The sequence below is a fragment of the Peromyscus leucopus genome, chromosome 3 (assembly GCF_004664715.2).
Source record: "Peromyscus leucopus breed LL Stock chromosome 3, UCI_PerLeu_2.1, whole genome shotgun sequence".
Taxonomy (NCBI): domain Eukaryota; kingdom Metazoa; phylum Chordata; class Mammalia; order Rodentia; family Cricetidae; genus Peromyscus; species Peromyscus leucopus.
In genome coordinates this window covers 88,081,587-88,109,446 of record NC_051065.1, presented here as the reverse complement: position 1 = coordinate 88,109,446, position 27,860 = coordinate 88,081,587, and the positions used below count along the sequence as shown (strand labels likewise).

The window sequence follows — 27,860 nt, the reverse complement described above, 5'->3', positions numbered from 1 at the left end:
CACACACACACACACAAGCCCCCATAATTTAGTAAAAAATATTCTCACTGTATATAGTCATCTAGAAAATAGAAATTTGATTAGGGCTCATATTATTTTTTCAAAATGTTGTCTGCACATCATTGATTCATAAATGTCCTTGTCCACAAATTAGCAAGTGTTCTTAGTCCTTCCACAGATGTGTAGGTTCCAGAGGTTACAAGTTCAGCTCTTAGGCAATCACAGGCAAATGATTCATCTCTAAGCTGCCAGAAGGTTCTATGCAGATGAATGCACAGTGTGACCTCCCCAACTGAGGCAGCAGCAAATGGTTCATCCACTCCCCATTTTCCTTTCATTCCCAAGAGGTTTCCTAACATCAGCTGAGCTTCCGGAAGACAGAGTTCCGAACTCCTCATTAATAAATGTGTGACTAATGGCGCACAGCTTCAGGGCGCTGAGCCTGGAGATCAGTACCAGCTTCCTTCCCTTCCCTGCTCTGGAGAGCCGGGCAGCTGCTCCAGAAGGCTTCTGTTCCCAGAGTGCCCTGGACCAGGGCAGCTGGGCTGAGTGTCCCTGAATGCCCAATTCCAGGTCCCAAGACTGCAGCATGGCAGGTCTCTCTCAACCCTAGCCTTTATCAAAATAAAAGCTAACCAGAAAGTTTCCTCCAAGTTGGAACTATGTTCAATTAAAAGGTCAGTGGAGCTACATTTTTGTTTGCTTTTGACCCATCTCCTCCCCACCATTAAAAATAAAAACAAAAACAAAAACAAAACCTAAAAAATTAGGGTTTTACAATTTTTTAAAATTTAAATTTAACTTAATTAGTAGTGTGTGTGTGTGTGTATGTGTGTGTGTGTGTGCAACACTTGTGCTATGATTAGCATATGGAGGTCAGAGGACAGCTTTCAGAGCCCATTCTCTCCTTCAGTGTGGTTTTGGGGCATCGAACTCATGTTAAGCCATCTCACCAGACTGCCCTCAATTTTTCTAAGAATCCACAAACTTAAGCTGGGAAGTGTGGCTCAGTGGTAGAACACTTGTCTAGCTTGGCATGTGCAAACCCTGGATCTTATCTTCAGTAGCAAAAGAACAAAAATGAATGAATGAATGAACGAACCCCACAAACTCAATCATTACAACAACTAGATGGTGACCTATATTCTTTGCACTCGGAAGGATGAGGCAGGAGAAGCATGAATCTGAGCCTGGCCTGGGCTCCACAGTGAGTTCCAGGCCACGCAGGGCCACAGTGAGGGCCCCTGTCCAAAAAAGAAAAAAGAAAAAAACTGTTTGGGAGCAGAGAGCGCTTGGCACACTCTCCCCAGGAGCCAAATTGCTCTTGTCTCTCAATCCTCAACAGTGTTTCTCTCCTCTGATGGTAATTGTCCTCCTGGGGATTCATCAAATGAAACAGAGACAAAGGCATAAATGCATCCCATGGCATTTAATGTCCAAAACCGAATCTAAAATAAATGTCAACAAGAGAGCGTGAGCTACGTAACACAAAAAGTTCACTGCACTCTTACATAGAACACTGGTGAACAATAAGAAAGCGCTAGTACCTTAACTGAAATCAGTAGCGACTTCAAACACATGAAATGTGTGTTCAGAATGTGCCCAGGGCCCCTCTAAAGTGGCCTCTGGGTAACGAAACATGAGTGACTTCTGATTTCTTCTTTCTCCTTCCACCGGCCTCCACCCTACTGACCACAGTAACCGCCAACCCTTTAGGCATCTTCGGAGTGGTGGAAAGATGAGTGGAACGGCCCCAGGCCTCACAGAGTCCAAGTCTAACTGCATGTGGCACACGGAACACCACTGCACCCACAGGGAAGGCTGTGCTGGCTCAGACTGGGCTTCCAACTCAGCAGCTTCCCCGGGCAGAGAGAGAGGGAGAGCGGGGGAAGGGCAGGAATGCCAGGCAGGGGAAGCAGCATGTGCAAACCACAAAACCATGACAGTGTGGTGGCTTTGGGCCACACGCGGCGCGGCTCGATGCATTTGAGTCAGGCGGGAGCTAGGGTGAGTGAGCCTCTCACTCCCCAGAGCACACGCGGTCAGTGTCTATCCGAAGGGCAGGGGAGCAGGAAGGATGAGAAGGCTAGTGGCAGATAATGTAAAACAGGGGACCTCCATTTCCCAGCACAGTGATTAACACGAAGTAGGGATGCTGTAAATATGAATGGGTGGTTGGGTGAATTGCTGGGGTGTGCGGCAGAGGTCAGAGAAACAGTTGATAGCTAAGCCTGGAGGGAGCCAGCGAGGTGCCGTCTCCCAGTGAGGTGAGGAGGAGAGGGCCTGTCACACATGCTCTGAACTCTCCCAGGACGCATAAATCCTCCAGTGAAAAAAGGAACAGTTCCTGTAAAATCATTAGCAGCCGAGACTGGATTAAATGGCAGGGGAAGATGACAGCTTCCCAGTTCCACTCAGCACCAGCTAGATGAAAGATGAGCCCACTCTGGCGAAGAGGAGAGAACACAGAGGGACATCTTCCTGTCACCTGAGGTCAAGAACACATCCTTCAGGCACAGAGGACTGGATTTTCTAGTCTCCTTTACGATCACAGACTCTCACAGAGGAGGACTTCAATGATCACCTCCCACCCGCCCACACACACACACACACAAGAGTGAAGCTTCTACACCAACAAGCTTTACACCAACATGCTCCTCCCCCAAATCAGAACTTCCCAGTCAGCAGCACACACCCACCCCGCCATGTGGGACACTCCATCCTTCCTGCCTCACTGTTGGGTGCTCTGTAAAGAAGTTCATTGCAAAGGACAAATGGTTTTTCATTCGTGTGTGTGTGTGTGTGTGTGTGTGTGTGTGTGTGTGTGTGTGTGTGTGCGCGCGCGCGCCATTTATGTGGAGGCCAGAACTCTTTAGGCCACTTTCCTGCTCAAAATCTTTAGCGCTGAGGAATCGGGCTTTTAGGAATACTTGACCAAAGTCTGATGTTTCTTAGGATATATGTTGTCTTTTCTCCTGAGTAGAATTGCTACAACAGATGATAAACATATATTTAGAAACCATATGGCTATTATTTGGAGGGGCTGGCTGCTTCCCTCCGCTTCCTGCTCGAGGCTTTGGCTTGACTCTGCAGGATCTGGTACCTGACCCAGACCTGGGGTCCTTACACTCCTCCCTTACCCACACTGTATCTCTGTTGCCTCCTAAGTCCCTGCAAAGCCCAGATCAAGCCCCCCTCTTCCAAGAGCCCATCCCACCACCCTAGCTTGAGAACAAAGCCTTCTTTTCCCCAAACAGAAACAATGTGAGTAAAGACAATGGAGTTTCCCACCCTTTGCTTTAAAAAGCATAATCCTGAGGGAATGGAGGGATGGCTCAATGGTTAAGAAGGCTTCTCAGCACCCATGTTAGTGGTTAGAAATCACTTGTAACCCAAGTTCCAGGTTCCTTTTTCTGGCCTCTGTGGCACCTGCACACATGCGCACATATAGAGATAGACACATATACAAAAATAAAAACAAAATAATTTTTTAAAATATTTATTTTAATTTTATGCACATGAGTATTTAACCTGCATTTATGTATGCACCATATGCATGCCTACTGCCCACAAAAAGCCAAAAGAGAGCTGAGTGGTGGTGGACATGCCTTTAATTCCAGGACTTGGGAGGCAGAGACAGGTAGATCTCTGTGAGTTCCAGGCCAGCCTGGTCTACAGAGTGAGTTCCAGGACAGCAAGGACTACACAGTGAAATGCTGTCTCTAAAAACAAAAACAAAAGCCAAGAACATACCAGGTCCCTGAAACTGAAGTTACAGATGTGAGCCACACCATGTGGGTGGTGGGAACCGAACCCTGGTCCTCTGCATAGAGCATCCAGTGCTCTTAAACACTGAGCCATCTCTCTAGTGCTTAGAATAATTTTTTTAAATGTATGATAATAAAAAAAAAATTCAGTGGAGCCTGGTGGTGCTTGCCTCTAATCCCAGCACTTGGGGGATGGAGGTAGAAGAAACAGGAGGGAAAGCCAGCCTGGGCTATACAGAAAATTCAAGGCTAGCCTGGGCTATATGAGACCTTGTCTCAGAAAAACCAAGTTTATCCAAATCTTTGCCCAGTCTTTATTAATCTGCTCAAAAAAAGGTCAACTAAAGGATGTTCATGTGCGATAATTACTCTAGCCTTACCAAATGAAAAACAGACACATTTCCTACCTCTGCAGTATCACTTGATCTACAAACTGTTGCTCGGGGAGGTTTTCTTAATGCATCTCAGAGAACACTAAGGAAGAAAACGTGTCTTTATTTTCTCGCTTTGGTTATTTGGAGGCTAGGACAGAAAGGCGTACAGTGGATTCTGATAGGCCCTACGTGCTGCTGCTGAGCGGGGACTGTCTGTCCTCTTGGGAAGGAATCGGAAGACACGTATGAGAAGCTCTGCAGAGCTGCACGTGCTCATCTGCGTAGGAAATCTAGTATACGGAGAAACGCCAACACACAAAGGTGCAGCCAGAACACCAGCACTGTAGATGTCTAACACACTGGTCTTTACAGCTTAAATTTCCCATGTCTTCACTGTCCAGTTATGCTCAGGGGTTTAGCATGCTCTTAATAAAATGTTCTCAACTTACCAGAATGGCCACAGTCATACAAGAATGACATTTATAAGCATGTGAAGTTACCATGTTAAGGGGGAAAGTGGAATATGACATTCTTAATAGATAATTACAACCGTATATTTTTACAAATTAGCTTCACAAAGAGAAAAATACTAGGAGGATTTTCTAGAATACTACTGGAGGGTGATGGTAGAAACAAGGGTAACCATTATAGTTGATGAATTTTTTTCAAATTTTTATTAATCTTTTAAATTAACATGCAAAAAGTAATGGTTTTCAGTGTGACATTTTCATATATAATTGCATACATATGAATATGTACATATTTGTAATTAAATATAATTATACCCTGTTCTTATTTGGCCTCCCATCTTCCCCTTACTTCCCTCTAAATAGTCCCCCCTTTTCTCACTTTACATGTATTTCATTACCGTATTTCCCCTCTCTCCATCCTTTAGACTTCTGCTTCCTTTCACAGTCCTGTTCCTACTCTCCTCTCTCTCTCTCTCTTCTCTCTCTCTCTCTCTCTCTCTCTCTCTCTCACACACACACACACACACACACACACACACACACACACACACACACACACACACACACACACACACTTTAGATTCCATAGATGAGAGAGGACATGGAAAATGTGTCTTTCTGAGTCTGGATTATTTAACTTAACACAGTGGTCTTCAGTTCTGTCCCTCTGCCTTTAAATGTTCCACTTCCGTTTTTCCTTACATCTCCATAGCGCTCTATCATGTATGTGCTCCACGTTTTCTGTTTTCTTTGCTCTGTCATCTGGTGATGGACATCCAGGCTTGCTCCATAACTTAGCACTAATGAACCCATTTTAAAAATACATTTCTCGAGTCTGGAGAGATGGATCAGCAGTAAAGAGCACTTGGTGCTCTTCCAGAGGACCAGAATTCAGTTCCTAGCACCCATATCAGGAGCTCCACAATAACATGCAACTCCAGCTCCTAGGGACCCAACACCTCTTCTGGTCTGCAATTGAGAGTTCCTGCAATAAGCCACTCAATCTCATGCACATATACATATCTCTCACATACAAATACCAATAAAAATAAAAATGTGTGTTAAAAATATTTACGGATTTATTTATTTCATGCATTATGAGTGGTTTTGTAAAAATTTTATGTGCACGAGTGTCTGGCTTACATAGATGTATGTGTACAACATGTGTACCTAGTGCCCACAGAGGACAGAAGAGGGCATCAGATCCATTGGAACTGATGTTACAGATGGTTGTGAGCCATGTTGGGAAGTGAACCCAGGTCCTCTGGAAGAACAGAAAGTACTTCTAACCTTTGAGCCATCTCTCTGGCCTCCATGTGTATGTGTGTCTTGCTTACACGTATGTGTGTGCATTATGTGTATGCTTGGTGCCCATAATGTTCAGAAGAAGGTGTCAGATCTCCTGGAACTGGAGTTATGGATGGTTGTGAGCCTCCATGCAGGTGCTGGGAATCAAACCTGTGTCCTCTGCAAGAGCGACAAGTGCTCTTAACTACCTAGCCATCTCTCCGGTCCCCAAAAAATACACATCTTAAGCTGATCATGGTGGCACATGTCTGTAATCTCAGTACTTGGAAGGAGAGGCAGTAAGATCATGAGTTCAAGACCACCCTGGGATACACAGTAAGTCTCTGACTTAGCAAACCAGTGCTAGGAGAAGCTTGCTTATTGCAAAAGTGTGTGTGTGCGTGTGTGTGTGTGTGTGTGTGTGTGTGTGTGTGCACGTATCTTTAAATAAGAGAACCAAATAGGGTACAGTGTCAGGAATTCTCTGAAGTGCAGCTCAGAGAAGAACACCTGTTCTTGAGACTTAATTGTAGGTCACATTACAAGAAGAAAAAGAAGACAAATGTGAAAACCACATGGGACTGGGAAGACCTTGGCTGTGGGCCAGGAGCGCCGCTAAGACTGAGGTGCAAGATCTAAGCTCCAGTGGAGGTGCTGAGGGCCTCGCTCTCCATCTGACAGTATCACACAGAAAGGGGGCAAACGTGTTTGAGCCCGGGAAAGGGCTTTCAGGTATGACAGAACATAGATGATGTCTCACTATGTAGCTCTGGCTGGCTGGACCTTTCTACATAGACCAGGCTGACCTTGAACTCACAGAGATCCTCTGCCTCCTTAGTGCTGGGGTTAAAGTTGTGTACCACCATGCCCAGCTGGGGTTTGCTTTGTTTTTGTTTTGAGACAGAGTCTCACATAGCCCAGGCTGGCCTCAGACTCTGTGTATAGCCAAGGTTATCCTTGAATTCCTGCTCCTCTTGTCTCCACCTCCCAAGCGCTAGAATTATGGGTGGATGCTGGCATCAGACCTTGTGTTAGGAGTCTGGTGGGAAAGGAACAATGTCCTTTCCTGGCGGCTTCAGAACTCCCTCAAGTCTGCTCTCCTGGCTCTGAACGGTAGGAAGAGCAGAGGGTGGGTGTGGAAACCTGCAGCTAAGGAAGGAGCCTCTTCTCCCTGACATGCCCAGTGCCCATACCTGGCCTCTGCTCTGGTTTTCCGCTGTCACATGGAAGGATCTTGACAGAGCTTCTTCTCTGGCCTAAGAAATTGGAGGGAGGGTGCTAGGGTGGCACACAACCCAAGGACAGCCTGGACTTGCAGGCATCAAGAACAAGGGAGGGAAGAGTCCTAGAGAAGCCAGGCCGGGCAGCATTCCTCCCAGGCAGATGCTCTGTGAACGCCTCTCTCCTCTTTGTCTCTGCCATCTTCCTGACTGCCGTGACTGTGTTTAACACAGCCGTTGTCTCAGCACCCATCTTTAGACCTAACCCCCCTCTGAAACCCAGCTGGACTCCACTGTCTTTGGCCTGGCTAAGCTTCCCTCTCTGTGTGGTAGTCTCGGAGCTTGCTCCTCACCAAACTGACCCCAGACCTACCAGATCCCACGGCGGCTCACACAACCGAACAGGATCACGGAAGATGCCGTCAAGGACACAAGCTCACTCTCAGTGTGCATTTTCTCAGCCACCGGCCCAAGTCTGCCGTCCCCACAGGAAAGCACAGTGGAGAACCCCACGGACCTCAGGAAAAGCACCCCACACACACACTCACAGTTCACTCTCCTGGACACACGCATGCTTCCAGGGCTGAGCTCCCTGTGTGCCCCACTGGCCCCCACTGGCCCCCACTGGCCCCCTAATCCCCTGGGGTCTGTCATCCATTCTGTATGGTTCCTACCCTTTGGTCTCCTTTTCCCTTTGTGTCTCTCCAGACACATCAGGGGTCCTCTACACCAACTATCTCGTAGATGTGTCTAAACTTTAGATACCGAGACATGACACTGTCATCTAAAAAGTTCATTCTCAGGAGTGACACAGTTGAGATTTTTCTAAATCTCAAAAAAACACAACACGACAAAACAAAAAAACCCCAAAGCCCTCACAATGTTTAAATGACTTTGCAGTTTTGTGTTGGGCTGCATTCACGCTATCCTGAGGTGCCTGACAGCCATGCCATGGGTTAGACACATCTGCCAGAGACCTCAAGACCAAATGAGGGCGAGCTCAGTGGGCAGCAGAGATGAGTCAGCAGTTAAGAGAGCTTGCTGTTCCACCATGAGGACCAGAATCCAGATCCCGGCACCCATGAATAAGCCAGGTGTCTAAAAAACACACATCTCCAGCTCCAAAGGATCTGATGCCCTTTCTGGATTCTGCACATATACATGAGCATATACTCATACACACACACACACACACACACACACACACACACACCACATGATAAATAATAAAAAGTTTTTTAAACAAACAAGAGATCAAATGCACATGCTCTTCATGGGAACTTCCATCCACAAGGCAAGCACAGTCCTTGCACCTGCCTCTTACCCCATTCCTCTTTTATGAGATAGGGCCCATGTATCCAAGGCTGGCCTTGAACTTGTTATATAGCACAGAATGACCATGGACTTCTTGTCCTCCTGCCTCTACATTTTAAGAACTGGGATTACAGGTTCATCACTCCTGGTTCATGTGGTGATTGAAATCAAACAGGTTTCATTCACACTAGGCAAACAGTCTGTCTACCAAGCTACCCTCCAACCACACCCCTGCCTCTTATTCTTTTCAGCTCATACTTATTAACTAACCATGGGCATTAGCCAGATCCTGCTGCCATAGCTTGATTCTATATACTGGGCAGCTTAAACAACAGAAGTTCACTTCACTACAGTTCTGGACACTGGAAGTATCCGGTCATTGGCACTATCTAGAGGTACTGATGAGAACTCTTCTGGCTTTCAGATGGTGGAGAGAGAGAGAGAGAGAGAGAGAGAGAGAGAGAGAGAGAGAGAGAGAGAGAGAGAGAGAGAGAGCGCCTGCCTAGAGCCTCTTCCTATGTAGACATTAATTCCATCATAAAGGGCACCACCCTCATGATTATATTTATAACTATATCTCTCCCAAGAACCCACCTCCAAATATCACCACATTATGGGTCAGAGCTTCAAAATATGAATTTTGGTAGAACACAATTCGGTTCATGGCAACTGGCTACTTCTGAATCACTTCTCTGTTTCCAGGACTGGTGAAGTACAATTGGTTCGGCTTGAGTCAGGTGTCCACCTGCTGCAATTAGCCACCACTAAGTGGAGAGGGCAGGCTATGAAAAACAGACACGGCTTCCAGGAACACAGCCCACTTGCCTGGCCTGCCTGTACTGTGTCGCTTTTATCAAAAGCCACAGGAAATCAACTTAAACACTCACTTGCTCTGTGTCCGTATTTCCTGAGAATACTACAGACTTATTGAGGAATAGAGTCACATTTGTCTTAATTTACATGGCTGCTGTTATTCCACCCAGAACTGGGCACACCTGAGATCTCAATGACTTTTTTTGCCTTCTGGATAAACAAGGCTGGGATTGCTAAAGGAAGGGGATTTGTATGGCAGTGATGTTCACAGACAGAGTATATAAGCTATACTGTGCCAGTTAGTTTAAACTGTCACCTTGTCACAACCTAGACTCACCTGAGAAAAACTTCAATTATCTACGTCAAGCTTTCCTGTGAGCATGTCTGTAGGGGGCTGTCTTGATAGTTAATTGATGGAGGGAGGCCAAGACTACTGTGGGCAGCACCATTCCCTAGGCTGGGCCCTGAATCGTAAAACAGTAAGGAACGCCAGCAAGAGAGCAAGCAAGCAAAGTGCCACGAGTGTATTCTCTGCTTTTGACTGTGGGTGTGATGTTTTAATCTCCTGCCTTGACTTCTCCCAAATTATGGACGAGAACCTAGAATTATGAAGCCAAATAAATCCTTTCTTCCTTAAGTTGCTTTTGGCCAGGGTATCTTCTCAGAGCAACAGACAGGAAAGTAGGACATATCCCAAAGATCAAGACTTAACTTTGAGTTAACAGTCCTTTCTAATCTTTCTCAAGCCAAGAAAATTAACTCCCATCATTGCTTAGAAACTTCTTTCTTTCTTTCTTTCTTTTTTTTTTTTTTTGGTTTTTCAAGACAGGGTTTCTCTTGTGTAGCTTTGTGCCTTTCCTAGAACTCACTTGGTAGCCAAGGCTGGCCTCGAACTCACAGAGATCTGCCTGCCTCTGCCTCCCGAGTGCTGGGATTAAAGGCGTGAGCCACCACCGCCCGGCTAGAAACTTCTTTCTTATCTATATCTATTCAATAATAATGCACAAAGAGTATATAGGAGAAAAGGAAGCAAAAGACTCTGCTATCTGCCTTTAAAGAGCTGAGATGGAGCCCAAGAGACAATGCATCCACACTGGTCAAGTTAGTAAAAGAATAACAAATGAGTTAAACATGAAAACATAAAATGCCTCAGGACAGCTATGTAGGATGTTGCCCAGTAACCAATGCTGGCACTGTGTGCTCTGAGGTTGCAGAACAGAGCACCTACATTGAACTACAAAGTACCAGGGTAGAAAAGTCAGCATTTGGGATAGATAGGAGACAGGGAAGGAGACAGGGAGATGCATTCCAAGGGACATAGTAATGACCCAATTATAGCACGGAAAGCTTCGGTTATATAGAGACATTGTGATGGTGAATATTGATCATCAGTGCGACAGGATCCAGAGTCAACCTAGGAGACAAGCTACTGAGCATGTGTGTGAGGGAGTTCCAAGATTAGTTGAATTGTGGTCGGAAGATTCCCAAAATGTGGGTAGCACAGTTCCAGAGGCTGGTTTTTTGGTTTTTGTTTTTTCTTCTACACAGAGAAACCCACAGACAGGGTTTCTCTGTGTAGCCCTGGTTGTCCTAGGACTCACTCTGTAGACCAGGCTGGCCTTGAACTCAGAGATCCACCTAAAGGCGTGAGCTGCCACCACCCAGCGGGGCTGGGGTCTTAGACTGAATGAAGAGGAGAAAGCCAGCTGAAAGCAAGCATTCATTCACCACCCTGTTTTCCGAGTGTGGCTGCAGTGTGACCAGCTGCCTCCCACTGCTACCGCAGCGGCTTCCCTGGTACATGGCCTGTGCCCTCAGGCTGTGAACCAAGCAACCTTCCCCCCCTTACGTGGCTTTGGTCAGGTGTGTTTCCTCAGCAACGAAGAAAGCAACTAATACAGATGTTTGTGGGAAGTGTGAAAAAACAAGGTTATCTGGGATTAGATTCTGGAATCTAATGAAAAATTCTGGATCACCCATTCCCAGGGCCCTTTTGCAACAGGGGCCAGGAGGGGTCAACAGGTGCTTTAAACTAATGGACAGCACATGGGTGTCTTAGAAATGCCCAGCTCGGTGGCTTGAAACAATTTATTCTTGAGGTTCTGGAGTCTTCACATCTAAAGTCAGGGTGACACCAAGGCCACTCTCCCTCTGGGGACTGTAGGAGAGGATTCTCCCTTACCTCTTCCTCTGTCATCACTGTGTGTAGAAGGATCACAACACTCAGCCTCCACTGTCCCATGGTGTTCCCTTATACATCTCAAGTCTGTCCAAATATCCTTCTTCTCATAAGGACACCAGGCCTTGGATTATGACCAAACAATCCAGCCAGAGCTCACCCCAACTTGACATCCATTCGTAAGAACCCTATTTCCAAATAAAGTCACATTCTGAAGCTCTGGAGAGATGTGGCGGGAGGAAGGGACAGCAAACTTGACATCAATACTGTCTGGCCTTACTCTGACAAGGCCCTCACTGGCTGGCCCCTTGCCTAAAAGCAAAGCTCTGGATCCTTCCCTCAAAATCTGCCTTTTCCCAGTGAGTTCCCTCAAATAACATCACACCAATTCTCCACCCCAGCCAGACAAATATAATTGGCACATTCTCCTTGTTCTTCTTAACTCCAAACAGCCCAGAACAAACATGCCTCTCCTCCTACAAAAGGGGATCCCAAAGGCAGTTGGAAGATGGCTTACTCCTCTTCCACAAGGCTGGACCAGCTTGTGCATCCCCCAGTATTTCTGCGTGTCATAGTAGAGATGCGGAGAGAACTTTTAGTTTATCACCGCCCTGCATTATGAATGATGCCTTAATGGATAATGGGGATGTAGTAGCCACCAGGCAAGGGCAGATTCATACTGGATTCCTGTCTGGGACATTTTACAAGCCGGGCACATTCCTCAGCCATTGTGAGCCTTGGATTGCTCCTCTAGAGGATGTAGACACTGCCTGGCCCGTGTGGCTTAAGTGAGACAATATAAGCAAACTGCCAATGCAAATGCTGTGTTGGTGGTAGTACTCACTTTCATGATAGTAACTATATTTAAGTCTGCCTCTAAGTCGGGAGAACAAGGCCCAGGTCCTGTGTCCTCCTTGACCTAGCTGTATACTACCCATGACTACTGAGAGTGACAAGCATCCATGTAGGTAGGAACCCCCCTGAACATCTAGGTACTGCAGGCCTCTTGTTTTCCTTGTACAGTGAACATCCAATTTTATGGAAGGTCCTGGAAAATGGAGTTAATGTAACTGAAACGCAAATGGATTAAAGCAGAATGAGATGGAACTCATACCCAATGATTCTTGGGTGGCCAAGAACCTGAGACGAGCTAGGCCAGGGACCTAGGGAAAACGAAATACTACTGTTCTGCTAAAGGAACGCAGGAATAAAATGACTCCTAATGACATTTGATACACCCATAGATCAGTGTCTTGCTCAGCCGTCACCAGAGAATCTTCTTCCTGCTTCAGAGGGGAACACATACAGAGACCCACAGCCAGGCAATATGCAGAGAACAGGAGACCTTGGGACACACAGCCCTAGAAGTACCGTCTCCATCAAATCCCTCCCCTCGGGGTTCATGGAATTCTGCAGAAGCAGAGTCAGAAAGAGTGTAGGAGCCAGAGGGGATGGAGGACACCAAGGAATCGGGGCCTTCTAGACACAAGAGGACAGGTGCACTATGAATTCACAGACAGACTGTGGCGGCATGCACAGGGCCTGCGCGGTCTGCACCGGAAGGGGTCCTCTGGCTAAGAGGAGAAGTGGACACACACTCCCTTTCGTTTGAGACAGGGTCTCTCGGGGCCCCGGACCTCTACCAAATGGAGTTCCACCAACACAGGGAGCTGGCCAGCAAGCTCTAGGAACCAACCTGTCCCTACCACTACACGGGTGACAGATGCCACACTGCCACACCCAGCGGCTTCCTGCTAAGACTTACTTTATCTTTAATCACGCGTGTGTGTCCACGTGTGTGTCCACGTGAGGGTTAGGTCTCCTGGAGCTGAAGGTCTAAGTGGTTGTGAACCACCAGCTGTGGGTGCTGAGGACTGAACTCCTCTGCGGGACGTGCTCCTGACCTCATAACCGCTGAGCCATCTCTCCAGCCCCCGTGCGCAGCTCTTTATGTGGACTGGGGTTGGGGGTTGTGGGGGGTGGAGGTGGGGGAGGGGTGGAACTAAGGCCCTCACACCCGCAAGGCAAGCTTTACGGACAGCCATCTCCCCAGCCTTTCTCCTTTCTGTCAGCGCTGTTCAGCTCCCCTTCTCTCCTCCCTTTCCTTCCTCAGTTTCTCAGGATTCTAGCTCTTATGGAGGAATATGCTACCTAGTTCCAGGCTCCTTCATTTCTGGGAACGGGAACCTGGGACCCGGACAAGGCAAGCCATTCCCTCACAATGACTGAGCTGTTAGCTGCAGAGCCAGGGCTGAATCAGGCCATGACTATTTTTCTACATAACATGTTGAAACCAGTTGGGGCCGTTGTGACCTCATTGGCAAACACTGTTGGGTTTTTTTGTTTTGTTTTGTTTTTGCTTCCTCCGGTTGCTCTTGAAATACAGATTCAAAGTCTAGGCTATTGAGGAAAAGGAAGGGATCAGTGGCCTGCAGTCACTGTCCTGGGGGAGCTAGTGTCCCAGGGGCCGGCACCCAAAGCCCAGCCAATGCTGCCCTGCTGGAGTCATTCAGAACTTCTGTCTTTTGAGATGGGGTCTCATTGTAGCCCAGGCTGGCCTCAATTTTACTATGTAGCAGGGGATGACCTTGAACTTCCGACTCTCCCTCCACCACCTTCCAAAGGCTGGAAGGCAGGTGTGCACTGCCATGTCCAGTTGATGAGATACAAAGGGCCAGAAGCAGAGCTTCTCACATCCTAAAGAAGCTCTCGACTCACTAAGCTACGTCCCCAAGCCAGAACTTACTGCTCAAGAGACTTTTTTTCTGGAGTCGTGCCTCTCCATCTTAAGTGTTGGCAACTGATTCCAACCTAAAACCCTGCAAGCCCGCGAAGCATCCGCAAGCTGGTTTCTTCTCTCCCGCCAGCATATCTGTGACCCTGGATCCCACGACATACGAGAAGACAGTTTAGAAACCGCTAGGTCTCCAAATGAAGCTTAGGATCAATGAAAAAAACAAACCCACAGCAATTGGTTCCGACTCTCTACCCAGGAAACTTCTCCAAAATTTCCTCCTGGGATCTGAGCTCCCGCCCCCACCAAGTGACTTCACCCAGCCTGGTGGCAGGCATGCAACCGCCACAGCTGACCTCACATTCCTGCCGATGCACTGTCAGCAGCTCAGCTGCCTGGGTATCCGTGTCAGCTGGGGAATCTGCCCAGGCCCTGCAAGGAAACCAGCTCTCCACCCAGAGCTTCATTAAGGTGGATGAGTTGGCCTCCAGCGAAGTGCTGAGCCTGCAATGCCTGGGGGGGGGGGGGGGGCTGGCCCAGGATGATCCCAGCCTCTCTGACATGGGGCTGGCCCAGGATGATCCCAGCCTCTCCAAGATGGGGCTGGCCCAGGATGATCCCAACTTCTCCAAGATGGGGCTGGCCCAGGTAAGCTGAGCAGGCTGCCAGAGCTGAGCCATCTGGGACAGAAACCCCAGCACCAGGGCTAGCCTATCACAAAGGAAGATGGTCAAGGCATCGCCAGCACTCTGGGTTTGTCCCCCTAGCCTGTGTGGGTGAAGACCACAGTAATCGCTTGTCTGGTAAGCCTGACTTCCTTGCTTGTGTCTGTTCCCCAGAGGGAGCATGGGGAGGCAGTTCCCGGGAGTCATCCCTTGGGTTCTTGTCTTCAACAGCTCCTCACCATAAACACCAAAGGCCTTGCCGGGTCTTGCCGGGTCCCTGAGATGCTGGTGAGGGTCTGCTTAGCTCTCAGCAATGGTCACTTCTGGAGATCTGATGGTGGAATAAGTGAGGACTCAGGACTTGCCCACCGGGAGGTACAGTCCCGTGGTGCCCTGTGGGGTCCTGAGAAGCACAGTTCCATGCCCCGTGTGTCACAGCTCACCCAGGACCTGAATGTACACTCCCGAGTCACACCCAGTACTGAGCCAGACTGTGCTTGGCTGCATTTGACTGACAGGATGGCCTGGGGGAAGGCTAGGTTCTAAGTACATCATTTGGGAAAGAGAGTCATGCTTACTTAGTATGAAATTATAGGGCTTTACATGGAAAATGCCAGGACACCGGCGACTGACTCCACATGTTTTCCTCAGTCACCTAGCCTCACCTCCAGCGGGGCCCAGATGGCCGTGTGCAGGTGCCACACATGTGCAGAGCACAGTACTGTCACACTGTAGGGACTCAGTGACGCTGTGGTCGAGTCGGTGCATGAGTGCCACAGCACACATGTGGAGGTCAGAGGACAACTGTGGAGTCACCTCTCTCCTTCCACCATGGGAGTCCCAGGGATCAACCTCAGGTCATCAAGCTTGACGGCATATGTACGTATATACACCCGGTGAGCCATCCTGCCAGCCCAGTAAAGGGTTTTATAGTATTATGGATACTGACAAATTCCTTCGTGGGTGTTGGCAGTTTCTCTAGTCCACCGTCCAGCTGGCTCTTATCTTAGAAAGGGGACCCAAAACATTCTCTGTGTCTCTCCCCTGTCCCCTCAACTCCTGGGGGCCCTGTGCTTAAAGAAGCCGACCATATCCTCCGATGTTTGGTGGGCCCTGGCTGCCACTTGGCATATCCCATTTCTCAGCCATAGGAATGGCAGAATGACAGGCTTGGGGCCAGACTAGAAGAAGATGGTTTCTAGGGGGCGTCTGCAGAAGAGGCGTCTCAGATCCCTGCTAGATATAGATGAATTCAAAGTCCACTGGCTGCCAGGAGTCTGCTGTAGATATTGCTCTATATAAATAAAACACTGATGGCCAGTGACCAGGCAGGAAGTAGGTGGGACAAGGAGAGAGGAGAATTCTGGGAAGCGGAAGGCTGAAGAGGGAGACACTGCAGCCACCGCCAGGAGAAGCAGCATGTGAAGACATCGGTAAGCCACCAGCCACGTGGCAAGGGTATAGATTTATAGAAATGGATTAATTTAAGATATAAGAACAGTCAGCAAGAAGCCTGCCACGGCCATACAGTTTATAAGTATTATAAGCGTCTGAGTGATTATTTTATATGTGGATTGTGGGGCTGTGGGGCTTGGTGGAAGCTGGAGAGAAGCTCTCCAGCAACAGGAGTCAGTCATATCTATATAGGAGCCACCAAGGACTGCAGTTGAGAGAACAGAGAGCCTGCTGATTTGGTACCAGTGCTGAGCTGCTGCTGGATCAAGACTCCCCAGAAGCCAGTGTTGTTTGAGACATCTGTGAGCCAGTGTGTCGTACTTTAAAGTAAAAGTCACATCTTCAAACCTCAAACATAAAGGACTCTTCACAAGCTTCAGTAATTAGAAGTGCAATGCCGGTGTGAAGCCAAAGCATTCACTGATAAAGCAGAGTCCAGAAACACCCACACTGGGGAAACCGATTCTGCAGGCTGGGCACCGCAGAAGTGCAGAGGAAGGACACACTTCTAAAACATGGAACTGGTAACTAGTTTTCCATATGGGGGAAAAAAAGGCACCTGTTTCACGTGATACATAAACCCAGCTCAGCGTGGATTAGAAAAGTGAAATGGGAATAGGAATACTGTTCAACTGTCAGGAACAAGGCAGTAGGCTCATGAGTTCAGGAAGGGGAGGCTTCAGAGGCCATAAACAACACTATAAGAAAAGGACTGGAGTCGCGGCTCGGAGGTTAAGAGCACGCAAAGGAGCTGGGTTCAGTTCCCAGGACCTCACTGGAGGCTCACATTCGGGGATTCCCATTCCAAGGGCACCTAAGCACATGGTACACATACACACACACACACACACACACACACACACACACACACACACACACGGAACAAATAAATGTTTAACAACACTAAGAATCACAAAAGTTGATTAATCTGTGGCATGAATACCAAGAAATGCTGCACATCAAAATACATCACAAAGAAAATGGGAGAAGAAGCTACAGACAGAGAGGAGATGTTTGAGACACATAAGTGGCAATGGGATAGCACACAGGGTATTTAAAGAACTCCTCCTACAGTATGGGAGAAAGGGGGGAGGAGTTGACCAAAACTGAACAGGTACTTCACAGGAAAGAGAACATGAATGGCTAGTAAACACACACACACACACACAAAACTGAGTCTCATCAAGTATTCAGGGAAATGCAAAAAACAAAAAACAAAAAAAGAAAACCATAATGAGGGTTTGGGACATAGGTGATAAAGGTTTCTATGCAACAATGAGAACCTGAGTTTCATGCCCAGAACCCATGTTAAAAAAAAAAAAAGCTAGGCATGGTGGCCCGTGCTTGTAAGCCCCAGTGCTGGAGCTCACTGGCCAGCTAGCCTAGCCTGCTTGGTAAATTCTGGGCCAGTGAAAAATCCTGTCTCAAGAAACAACACTGGTGAGTTCGAGGCCAGTCTGGTCTACAGAGCGAGCTCCAGGAAAGGCGCAAAGCTACACAGAGAAACCCTGTCTCGAAAAACCAAAAAAAAAAAAAGAAAGAAAGAAAGAAAGAGAAAGAAAAGAAAGAAAAGAAACAATGCTGGGAGACTTTGCTCAGCCTGGGTGAAGGGAGGCAGGGACTAGACCTGCCTCGATTGAATCTACCAGGCTGAGCTGAATCCCCAGGGGAGTCCTTGCCCTGGAGGAGATGGGAATGGGGGGTGGACTTGAGGAGGGGGCTGGAGGAGGGAACACAGGAGAATCTGTGGCTGATATGTAAAATTAAATTAAATTATAAAATAAAATGAAAAAAAGAAAGAACGGGGCTGGAGCTGGAGAAATGACTTAGTGGTTAAGAATACTTGCTGGCCTGGCAAAAGGATTCAGTCCCCAGCACCAAGGGAGCTGGCACGCTCTTCTGGCCTTCTCAGGCACTGGGCACAAACCTGGCTTTCAACACATGGGCCTTTGGGGACAATAAGGAACCGAACTGTAGCAAACAGTGAGGACTCCCATCCTCTCTCAATACTGATTCATTAGTTCATCACTTAGCTGATTTATTAATCAATTCAGTGTCCATTATTGATCATTTCCTTGGTGCTATGCCCTATGTTGGGCATCTCAGAGATAAAGATGAATGAGTTATGATTCCATCTTTGAGAAGTTGATGGGGTCACATAGCCAGTGAATGGAAACTGGAACTTAAATTCAAGTGTCTCCACTGCCTGACTTGGGGGTCTTATCCTTTGTTACTTAAAAACCCAGCTAGACCTTTGAAGAGGTATGCTGTTATATTTTATCTCATAGTTTTAGATGTTTTATTTGTTATTTTTGGTTTCTGAACCACTCTGAGCCCAGACTAACTTGGAATTTACTATGTAGCTCAAGCTGGCTTCAAACATGTGGAAATCCTCCTGCCTCAGCCTTCCTAAGGTTTCGACCCTTTAATGCAGTTCCTCATGTGGTAGTGACCCCTAACCATAAAATTATTTCCATTGCTACTTCGTAACTGTAATCTCGCTACTGTTATGAATCATAATGTAAATATCTGCTTTCTGATGGTCTTAGGTGACCCTTGTGAAAAGGTCATTTGACCCCCCCCAAGGGGTTATGACCCACAGGTTGAGAACCACTGGCCTAGAGCCTTTCAAATATAGACTGATTAATTGTGAGCAATAAAAATATGCTTTGTCACCATTGAGGTTCAAATGGGCAAGACAATGCCTGACATACAGAATTTCAGGCTGGGCAAGTTCCATAGACCAACAAAGGTTGAGGAATGCCAAGTCAGCAGGCAATATACATCGTTATCCCTATGAAATAAAAAGGAACTGATAGTCTCAGGCTCCTATTTTGACTAGAGAACTGGAATTCTGTCTCCTCATCTCTTCAGGGAGGACTAATTCTAAGAGGTCCTGCCCTAACTTTTTATGAGTTTCAAATGATATAATTGGATTCCACTGACCTAATGCTCAGAGCCTGACCTTTCATTTTAAAACAGAACAAAGAAAAGGAAGAGAAAGAGGAGGGAGGGAGATATTTCTAATTTAAAGAGGTTAAACCCCCCCCCCAAAGCTCATATGTAGACCTAAGTCATTGCCTTTTCTTCAAGCTTAGTAGGGGGAGACAGGGCAGGGCAGGTCCTAGTCTGGAATGGGAAACTTGGTCTGCAGCCTAAAGGACTGCCCACCATTTTCTACAAGGAGGTTAAAAAGTATGTTTGTAAGAGTTCCCAGGGGTATGGAGCTTGGTGGTTCACACTGGGGAGGCAGAGGTAGGACTATAAATTGGAAGCCACCCTGGGCTACATCAGCATTCAAGGCCAACCTGGACTACAAAGCAAGACCCTGACCCTTCCTTTAAAAATGACTAACTGGACCGGGCAGCGGTGGCGCACACCTTTAATCCCAGCACTCAGGAGGCAGAGGCAGGCGGATCTCTGTGAGTTTGAGGCCAGCCTGGTCTACAGAGCAAGATCCAGGACAGGCACCAGAACTACACGAAGAAACCCTGTCTCGAAAAAACAAAACAAAACAAAAATGACTAACTGGGATTGGAGAGAAGACTCAGTGGTTAAGATCACTGCTTGCTCTTCTAGAAGACTGAATTTCCATTCCCAGCACCCACCCAGCAGTTCACAACTGACTGTAATCTCAGACCCAGGGGATCCAAGGGCACCAGGCATGCACATGGTGCACAGACATACATGCAGACAAAATGTCCGTACACAAAATTTTTTTAATTAGGAAAAAAAAAACCTCCAACTAACTAAATAGAATTAGGACAAAGGAGAATGCCTACGGTAAAACATAACTGAACTGTGACCAGTAGAAGAAAAAGGAGGGAGGTGCTGGGGATGTTCATTCATTTGGAAGAGTGTTCGCTTAGTGTGAACAGAGCCTTGGATTAGACCCTCAGATCTTAGTACCTGGGAGGTAAAGGCAGGGGCGTTGGAAGATCAAGGTCATCTTCTGCTACATAGTTTTAGGTCAGCCTGGGACACACGAAACCCTGATTTAACTAACAAAACAACATAAAATTTATGAGAAAAATAAAAATGGAAATTAAGCATGACTGCTGTAAGAGGAAGGAGGCAGCCGCACAGAGCCTCTAGGCTGGACAGCTCCTGGTGCTGGCACCCGGAGGCTCTTCGGCCTTAAAATGCCAGGCGACCACAATGCCTTGGTGTGCAGTGTGGAGAGGGATCGGCAGGGGCTGCTATGGAAGGACAGAGAGATGTTGGGAGGGTTTTTAACTCAGGAGATGGATGCTTCCACTCACAAATCTAGTAAAGATGGGATAGAATTGGTAATCAAACCAGGAGCAACTAATTCCATCTTCCCTGCAGGAACCACTGAAAGGACTGGACTCCTTCCCATGACATGGGACCACTGCATGCTTTTCCTCCAGACAGTATTCTGGGCAGCCTCATAGGCATCATAAGAGATAACAGGGTCTCGGTACCTATGACCACGCTTGAAGGGCTATAACAAGATCCCTGTCAAGATGTCTTCTGCCGAAAGGGGTATGGCTGAATGGTAAAACATGTATAAAGTTCTAGGTTCAATCACTAGCACCAGGAAAAAAATACATATATTTCTTCTAACATTCCCTTTCCCCCTGTATTCCTAGGATAGTGCTTGGGTGAGAAATGAAAAACTCCAAAAGGACAGTAATGTGTGTACTGTGTGATGTCGGATGAGATCGTTGAGCTCAGAACACATACTAACTATGTAAGTATTCACCTTCCAATCCTTTGGGACATTCTCCAGCCCAGTAGTAAGAGGGAAATATTCTTCAGCTATCTAGTGACTCTGTGTGTGTGTGCATGATGCAGGCTCATCTGGCTTGCATCTGGGCCTGTGCTGGTTAGTTTCTGTCAACTTGACACACACTAGAGACACCTGGGAAGAAGGAACCTCAGGTGAGGAACTACCTCTGTCAGACTGTCGATAGGCAAGTCTACACTCTAAGGGGGCGTTTTCCTGATTCATGACTGACATGGGAGAGCCCAGCACTGTGAGCAGTGCTGCCCCTGGGCAAGTGGTCCTGGATTACCTAAGAAAGTCTTTGGGCAAGCCAAAAAAGAAAAGAAAATCAAGCCGGTAAGCAGCACTTCTCCATGGCTTCGATTTCTGCCTCCAGGTTCCTGCCTTGAGTTCCTGCCCTGACTTCCCTCGGTGATGGACTGTTACCTGGAATGGTAAGATAAAATACACCCCGCCCCCACTGGGATGCTTTGGTTCAGTGTTTTATTACAGCAACAGAAAGCAAACTAGAGCCGGGTGGTGGCGGTGGTGGCGGCGGCGGCGCATGCCTTTAATCCCAGCACTTTGGAGGCAGAGGCAGGCGGATCTCTGTGAGTTCGAGGCCAACCTGGTCTACAAAGTGAGCTCCACAACAGCCAGAGCTACACAGAGAAACTAGGACAGCGCCATCTCCTCCTTTCCTCCTTCCTCTTGCTTTTCATAGCTCTTCTGTCATCCAACAGTACATTCTGAAGATGACTCTTTTCAGAAAGGAGGGACTGACTCGGTCATAAGCACTCAGGCCCTCACTTGCCAGCTAACTGGGGTGGGGGGGGGTAGGGGGAATACATGGTAGAAGGTCCGCAGGCAGGATTAGTAAACAAAGAGCTGGTATTTTCACTTCCTGGAGGATTCTCGTGCCTATAAACACAGGTGGCACTGTGGAGCCAGGTGGGGAAGGAAGTGGCCTTGATGTATACTGATTCTTGGAGTTACTAAGACCTCTCAGGTGATGCTGGACATCTCACCTCTCAAACTGGGAATAGGGGCCCCTGACTCTGGACTCCAGTGGTGGGCAAGATCAGTGTGGAGACTAGAACCCACATGCTCTCTCAATTCAACTGAACATCTACCCAGTGTTTACAGTGTCCCACACAACTGCAGCAGGAAATACATACTCGAGGAACATGAACCCTCTATTAGCTGGGTTATTTTTCTGCGTTCCAGGTTTTAAGAGCATGCCTCCAGGAAGGGCAAGCTTCTGTCTGAGGATTCAGACTCTTTCCATTTGTTTTGCAACAGTGGGGGGACAGCTTGAGGACAGCCCACAGGCATTCCTTCCTTCCAGTCTCCCCTCCTTTACGTCCCTGCCCAGAGTGAATGCTGTCACGCTCCAAGTCCTACTCCTGGGATCCAGCCAGACTGCAGCATCACTTTGTACTTTGCTAAAACTAATGTCTCTCACTTGCCTGAATTTTCAAGAGTTTCACCACATCTTACGCATGTGTGTGCCACCTTGAGGTCAGAGGACAACCGGCAGGGGTCAGCTCTCTCCTTCGACCATGTGGGTCCCAGGGACCGAACTCAGGTCGTTAGGCTTAGCAGCAAGCACCCTTTCCTGCTCAGCCATCCCACCCCCTTTTTATTAAATTATATTTTGTTTTGTGTGAGTGTACGGATGCTCGTGTAATGGCTCATGTGTGGAGACGAGAGGACAGCTTTGGGGAGTTGGCTCTCTCTTTCACCACCATGTGGGGCCTGGGAATCAAATTCAAGTGTCAGGCAAGCCCCTCTTACTCAGTAAGCAGCCGAGTTACTGGCCCCTTGTTTTGTTTAGAGACAGGGTTTCCTGTGTCCTAGGCTGGTCTTACACTTGATAAGGATAGCCTTAAACCCCTGACCCTCCTGTCTCCACCTTCTGAGTGCTGGGATTATTGGAACGCCATACCACGTTTATGAGATGCAGAGCTTAGTGTGTGCTAGGCAAGGACTCTTTAAAAAATGAGCTGGGTCCCAAGCCCCAGAAACTAACATTTCAAAATATGCAGAAGGATTGTGGGTGTAGTTAGTGGTAGGGCTCTTGCCTAGTCCTTGCCTACCTTGCCTAACCCGAGCCTAGTCCTTGCCTAGTCCTTTCTTGCCTAGTCCTTGCCCAGCCCTTGCTTAACCCTTGACTAGTCTTTGCCTAACCCATGCCTAGTCCTTGCCTAGCCCTTGCTTGCCTAGTCCTTGCCTAGTCCTTTCTTGCCTAGTTCTTGCCTAGTCCTTTCTTGCCTAGTCCTTTCTTGCCTAATCCTTGCCTAGTCCTTTCTTGCCTAGCCCTTGCCTAGTCCTTTCTTGCCTAGCCCTTACCTAGTCTTTTCTTGCCTAGCCCTTACCTAGTCCTTGCCTAATCCTTGCCCAGCACACACACAACCCTGAGTTCCATCCTCAGCACAGCAGAGAAAGTAAGTGATCCTGAAGCAGTGCAAGGTAGAAATAACTCTTTTTGTTTGTTTGTTTTGTTTTAGTATATCCATTAGATATTCACGAATTTTCACTGGATGAAGATTCTCCTTCTTCCCTGTAGTGAAGGAGGATTTTGAGTCTTCTAACCACACACTGGGTGGGAGGCTCTGGGTTCATTCTGCCAGCTCTGGACCTTGGCCCAAGCTCTGTCAGAGACAATGAGTACTTGCTTCTCGGGATACTTCAAAGAGGCACGTTCTCCCAAGACACAGAGCAGCCTCTGTGCTCCCCTCTATCACTTTACTCCTGGACATTGTCTCCCAGTGTGAAATTCATTCATGACTAGGCCTTGAGAGACAAGAGCCGCTGACTGGCTCAGTTAGTAAAGTGCTTGCCTAGCACGCACAGAGAGCCCGAGTCCAGCCTGGGCACATGAGACCCTGTTTAAAAACAAGTGCAGAGGTGACTGGCAAATCCTAAATGAGCCCCATGCCCATGAAGATGCCAAGCAGGCTCTACTAACAAGGTCCACTTGCTACTACGCGGATTCTCTTAATTTCCCCTTGGTTGAGCCCAGGGAGTCAGGAGGAAGACAGGTGGCCAGAAAGAAGGTTCTCAACCTCACGCACACTCGTTGAGCTTTGCCCACAGGGCACAAGCCTGCCCTGATGCCCAGGTGCTTCATCCTCAGAGGACAGCCCTGTCCAGATCCCTTTCTTATATCCAGGGCCTCTGGAGCCTCTGGGCTCCTTCAACAAATCAATGTTAGATGAGTGGCCTTAGATGCCAGGTACTTGGTTTAAAGCAGGAGGAGAGGGGGAGGGGTGGGAGGAACTGTGCTGCCTTGGGGGGGGGGACAGGGGCTACAGAGGGAAACAGGTCACAGTTGCTGCCTTCACAACACTCATGGCCAGTGGCAGAAGGGACATCCACAGCATCAGCCTGTCCCAGTAACTCTGGTTGGATGATGGGAACCATAAAGACAGGAAGACACTCCCTCTCCATCCTCAAACACAGCGATAGGTCTTCCTTAAATATTCTTTGATGTGGCTGACAAAACTTTGAAAAGGCTGCTCGCAGGAAGGAAATGGGACTTATGAACAAAATCATAGCACAAGCTCAGACCAGAGAGCTAAGGGAGCCTTAAAGAGATAGCCTCAGTACAACCGTCAGGGGTCCCTGACCATGCATGCATCCATCAGACTGAACATCCTGAATTCATTTTCTTCAGCTGGTCTTTTGACCTTGGGCAAGGCGCACTCCCTCTGCGGTTCTATAGATGAGGGCGGAGGACTGGATTGGTGGTTTTGTTTTATCTAGAACCCCAATATATAAAATAAGGGGGAACTGTTCGTATGGAATCAGAGCAGCAAAGCACGAAGCCGTCCGGGAACCCAGATGGAGAATTGCAGAGCTGGAGCCCCGTCCAGGGTGCTTATGGCCTCTTGCAGTGCGCCCTGAGGACAGGAGGGAGTCACCATGGATGTAGTGTTTGCCATGGTGCCTGGGAATCCACAGGTCACATGTTACTGAAACCTCTGCAACAGCAGCGTGCAGTTAATTGCTTAGGAATTGCGATCTGTTGTAATCAGGGCTATGAACTGGGATCTGCTGGCAAGAAGCAGAATTGGATTTGAACCATGGATTTTCTTTATTCCAAACACAATACCCCAGCCCCACCCCCAGCTCCGCACCCTTTACCTATTGGGCTGAATCAATCATTTCCTTGCATCACACATATAAATATATGCATAAACATAGAAGATTAAGTTATATTCTTAAAGACTATAGCTCCCCTAAATTACTATGTGATTTCCTTCTGAGACAAAGATGTAGCTTGTTTTCAGTTTATTTACACCAGCTAATATTCTATAATGGGTATTGTTAAGGTGAACCAGGAATTGTTTATTTAAATCTATGTTAATAATTCACGTTGAGTTTATGTCAGGGTTGGAAGCCCTTTTCAAGTTGCTCCAAATCCCACTAATCTCAGGTGCAGAGGGTAGCTGTAGACCTGAGGGGCAATGCTCATGGTCATTGACGTCATCGGAAGTCTCAGTTCTTCAGGGCGTGGTTGTTTCAGAAGGTAACATCACGATGTTGCAACCCCTCCCAACATTACACATCTTTTCTACACCCCCCTCAGGTGCCTCCTCTGTGGGGGAAGAACGGTTGCATGATGCTGGTTGAGGACCCACAGAGAAGCCCACCAGGCAAGTAAGCTCCAATGCCCCACCCACCCACCGGAGGTCCTCCAGAGGTCACAAGCAAATTCAAAGATCACAGGACTTCAGGAAAGAATATGCCACCGAAGACAAGACAAGCTTTGGTCGGGCATGAGGCGTGGCAAGGCGTGCCAGTGGCTTCTCTGTGTTATTGATGCCAGTCATGCCACAGAAATCGAGATATTTTACATGCCACCTGAGGGTACAGAGCAAACCTCCAGCAGCTGGCAGCAGCTGTTGCAGAGACCTGTATGGAGTAACTTGCTGGACTTTGGGAGGCAAGGGCAGAACGGTGGCTGGGAGACAATGGCTAGGACTTTAAAGAATGCCACTCTAGACGGCCTTGAAAAATCAGTCAAGAAGCCAAGAAGAGAGATGTGCCAAGACGTGGGATGCGGCGCTGCACCGTCAAAGGGAGTTAACAGCCCCTCTTTCTTAGACAAAGAAAATGCTGGGCACGTGCTCCTCACCCAGGCCTCCCCAGACCCATTTCAGTCCCAGGTCCCCTGAGCAGGTGGTAAATCAATGGTCCCGATCCCGGCAGGAAAGGTGGGAGGAAAGAAAACAAAACAAAGTCCCCATCACACATCCCCAAGGACTTCATACAGGCCTCACCCCAGATGACTGTGCTCTCCGGCACCGTTTGGGAGGTGTCACCACCACCGCCCTTGGTGGTGGTGGGGTGGTGGGATGCTGTCTGTCACTTAGAAATTCCCTTTGCACACCCAGAGGTGCCTGCCTCTGTCTCTCAACCCCCTGCAAAGGACAGCAGACAAGAGGGACGAAGACATCTACTCCAAGATGCACACTAGTCTATATGCCACCTGCCTTTACCTCTGTCTATTTGAGAAACCTAAAAAGGAGTATTTTCCCCAGTCCATTGCGTGCCCCCACTTCCTTCTGGCTACTCGTCTCCGCGATGACCCCTCCAGGCAGCGCCTCTCTTGTCTGTCTGTCATTTTCACCTGACAAAGCGCGGCGGCCCGCGAGCCCAGAGCATTTCTCCCAAAAGAGAGAGACGCGCGGGGCACCCACTCCTGGCCCCTGCAAATCCGCCCCACCCGTAATGGAACAAAGCAACAGAGGCAAGGCGAGACGCATCGCCCAGCACCGGCGACTCCACCGGCGTGCGGGGACCCACGCCCCAGTCACCCTGCAAGGCGCCGCCCGCGCCTGCGGCCACCCGTGGACCAGTAGCGCCGAGCGTCCTACGCCTCCTCGCGCTCCCCGCGTCCCCAAGCAGCTACTGTACCTGCTAAATTTAGCGATCGCCGGGTATTAATAGCTCTAGCGACCCGGGGCTGGTGGCTGGTGGCTTGCAGGGGCGCGCGGCCCTACGGGGACCTGGGGACCCGGAGGGAAGGGAAGAAGGGACTCAAGAAAAGAGGCCACTTACACCACCAGCCTGGAGATGATCCACGACACCATGGCGGGCGGCGGGCGGGCGCGGCCCGGGCTGCTGGGCTGCGGGCAGTGCTGCGCTCCCGACACGTCTGTCTGTCCGCGCACCGCCGCCGCCGCCAGACTGAGTGCGCCCGCCCGGCCCGGCCCCGCGCTCGCGCGTCGGCGCAGCCGCGGCACGTTCCGCCCGCTGCCCCAGCCCCCCGGGGCTCCGCGGGCCGCTGGCGATTGGGCGGCTAGCGGTGAGGGCACCCGCGCGACCCGCCCCTGCTCGGATCGTCCCAGCCCGAGGGCTGCAGCCAGGGCGGGTCCTCCTCCACCCGCTGTGGCGTGGAAACCTTGCCTTGCAGGGGCCCAGTGGGCTGGGCCTTGGAACCCCCGGAGAGGGCTGCCCCACCCTCAGTATTACGGTAGGGAAACTGAGGTCCGGTTCTGCACTTTGAAATCTTGCCTACACCTGTCTAGATGAGATTCTGTCATTCTTCACTTAGATCATGCCCTAGCCTCAGGAGAAACCTGACATCTTCAATTGGCACCCCGTAAGTCATCATTACAGCATCTCAGCAAGCCAAGCGTCTGCCTACTGACAATTCTTGTGTCCCTACGCGATCTGAAACCTGCCGGCAACCCTATCACCATTCACCCACCACTTGTCCTTTAGTTCTTTTTACTGCAGATACCTTGGTGTCTCTTATTTACTGTGTGTGTGTGTGTGTGTGTGTGTGTGTGTGTGTGTGTGTGTGTGTGTGCACATGCACGTGGGGGTCAAAGGACAATAT

The 27,860-nt window shown here is 48.6% G+C and overlaps 1 protein-coding gene across 1 annotated transcript in view; it reads right to left on the bottom strand.

Annotated features, from left to right (window-relative positions):
• Nucleotides 1–27,191, bottom strand: part of Reep1 (receptor accessory protein 1) — a 90,295-nt gene extending 63,104 nt beyond the window's left edge. Inside the window, 1 exon segment of the mRNA XM_037204311.1 lies at nt 27,077–27,191. Coding sequence (XP_037060206.1) covers nt 27,077–27,108 — 32 coding nt within the window. The 5' untranslated portion in view covers nt 27,109–27,191.
• Between the last annotated feature and the right edge of the window lie 669 nt (nt 27,192–27,860).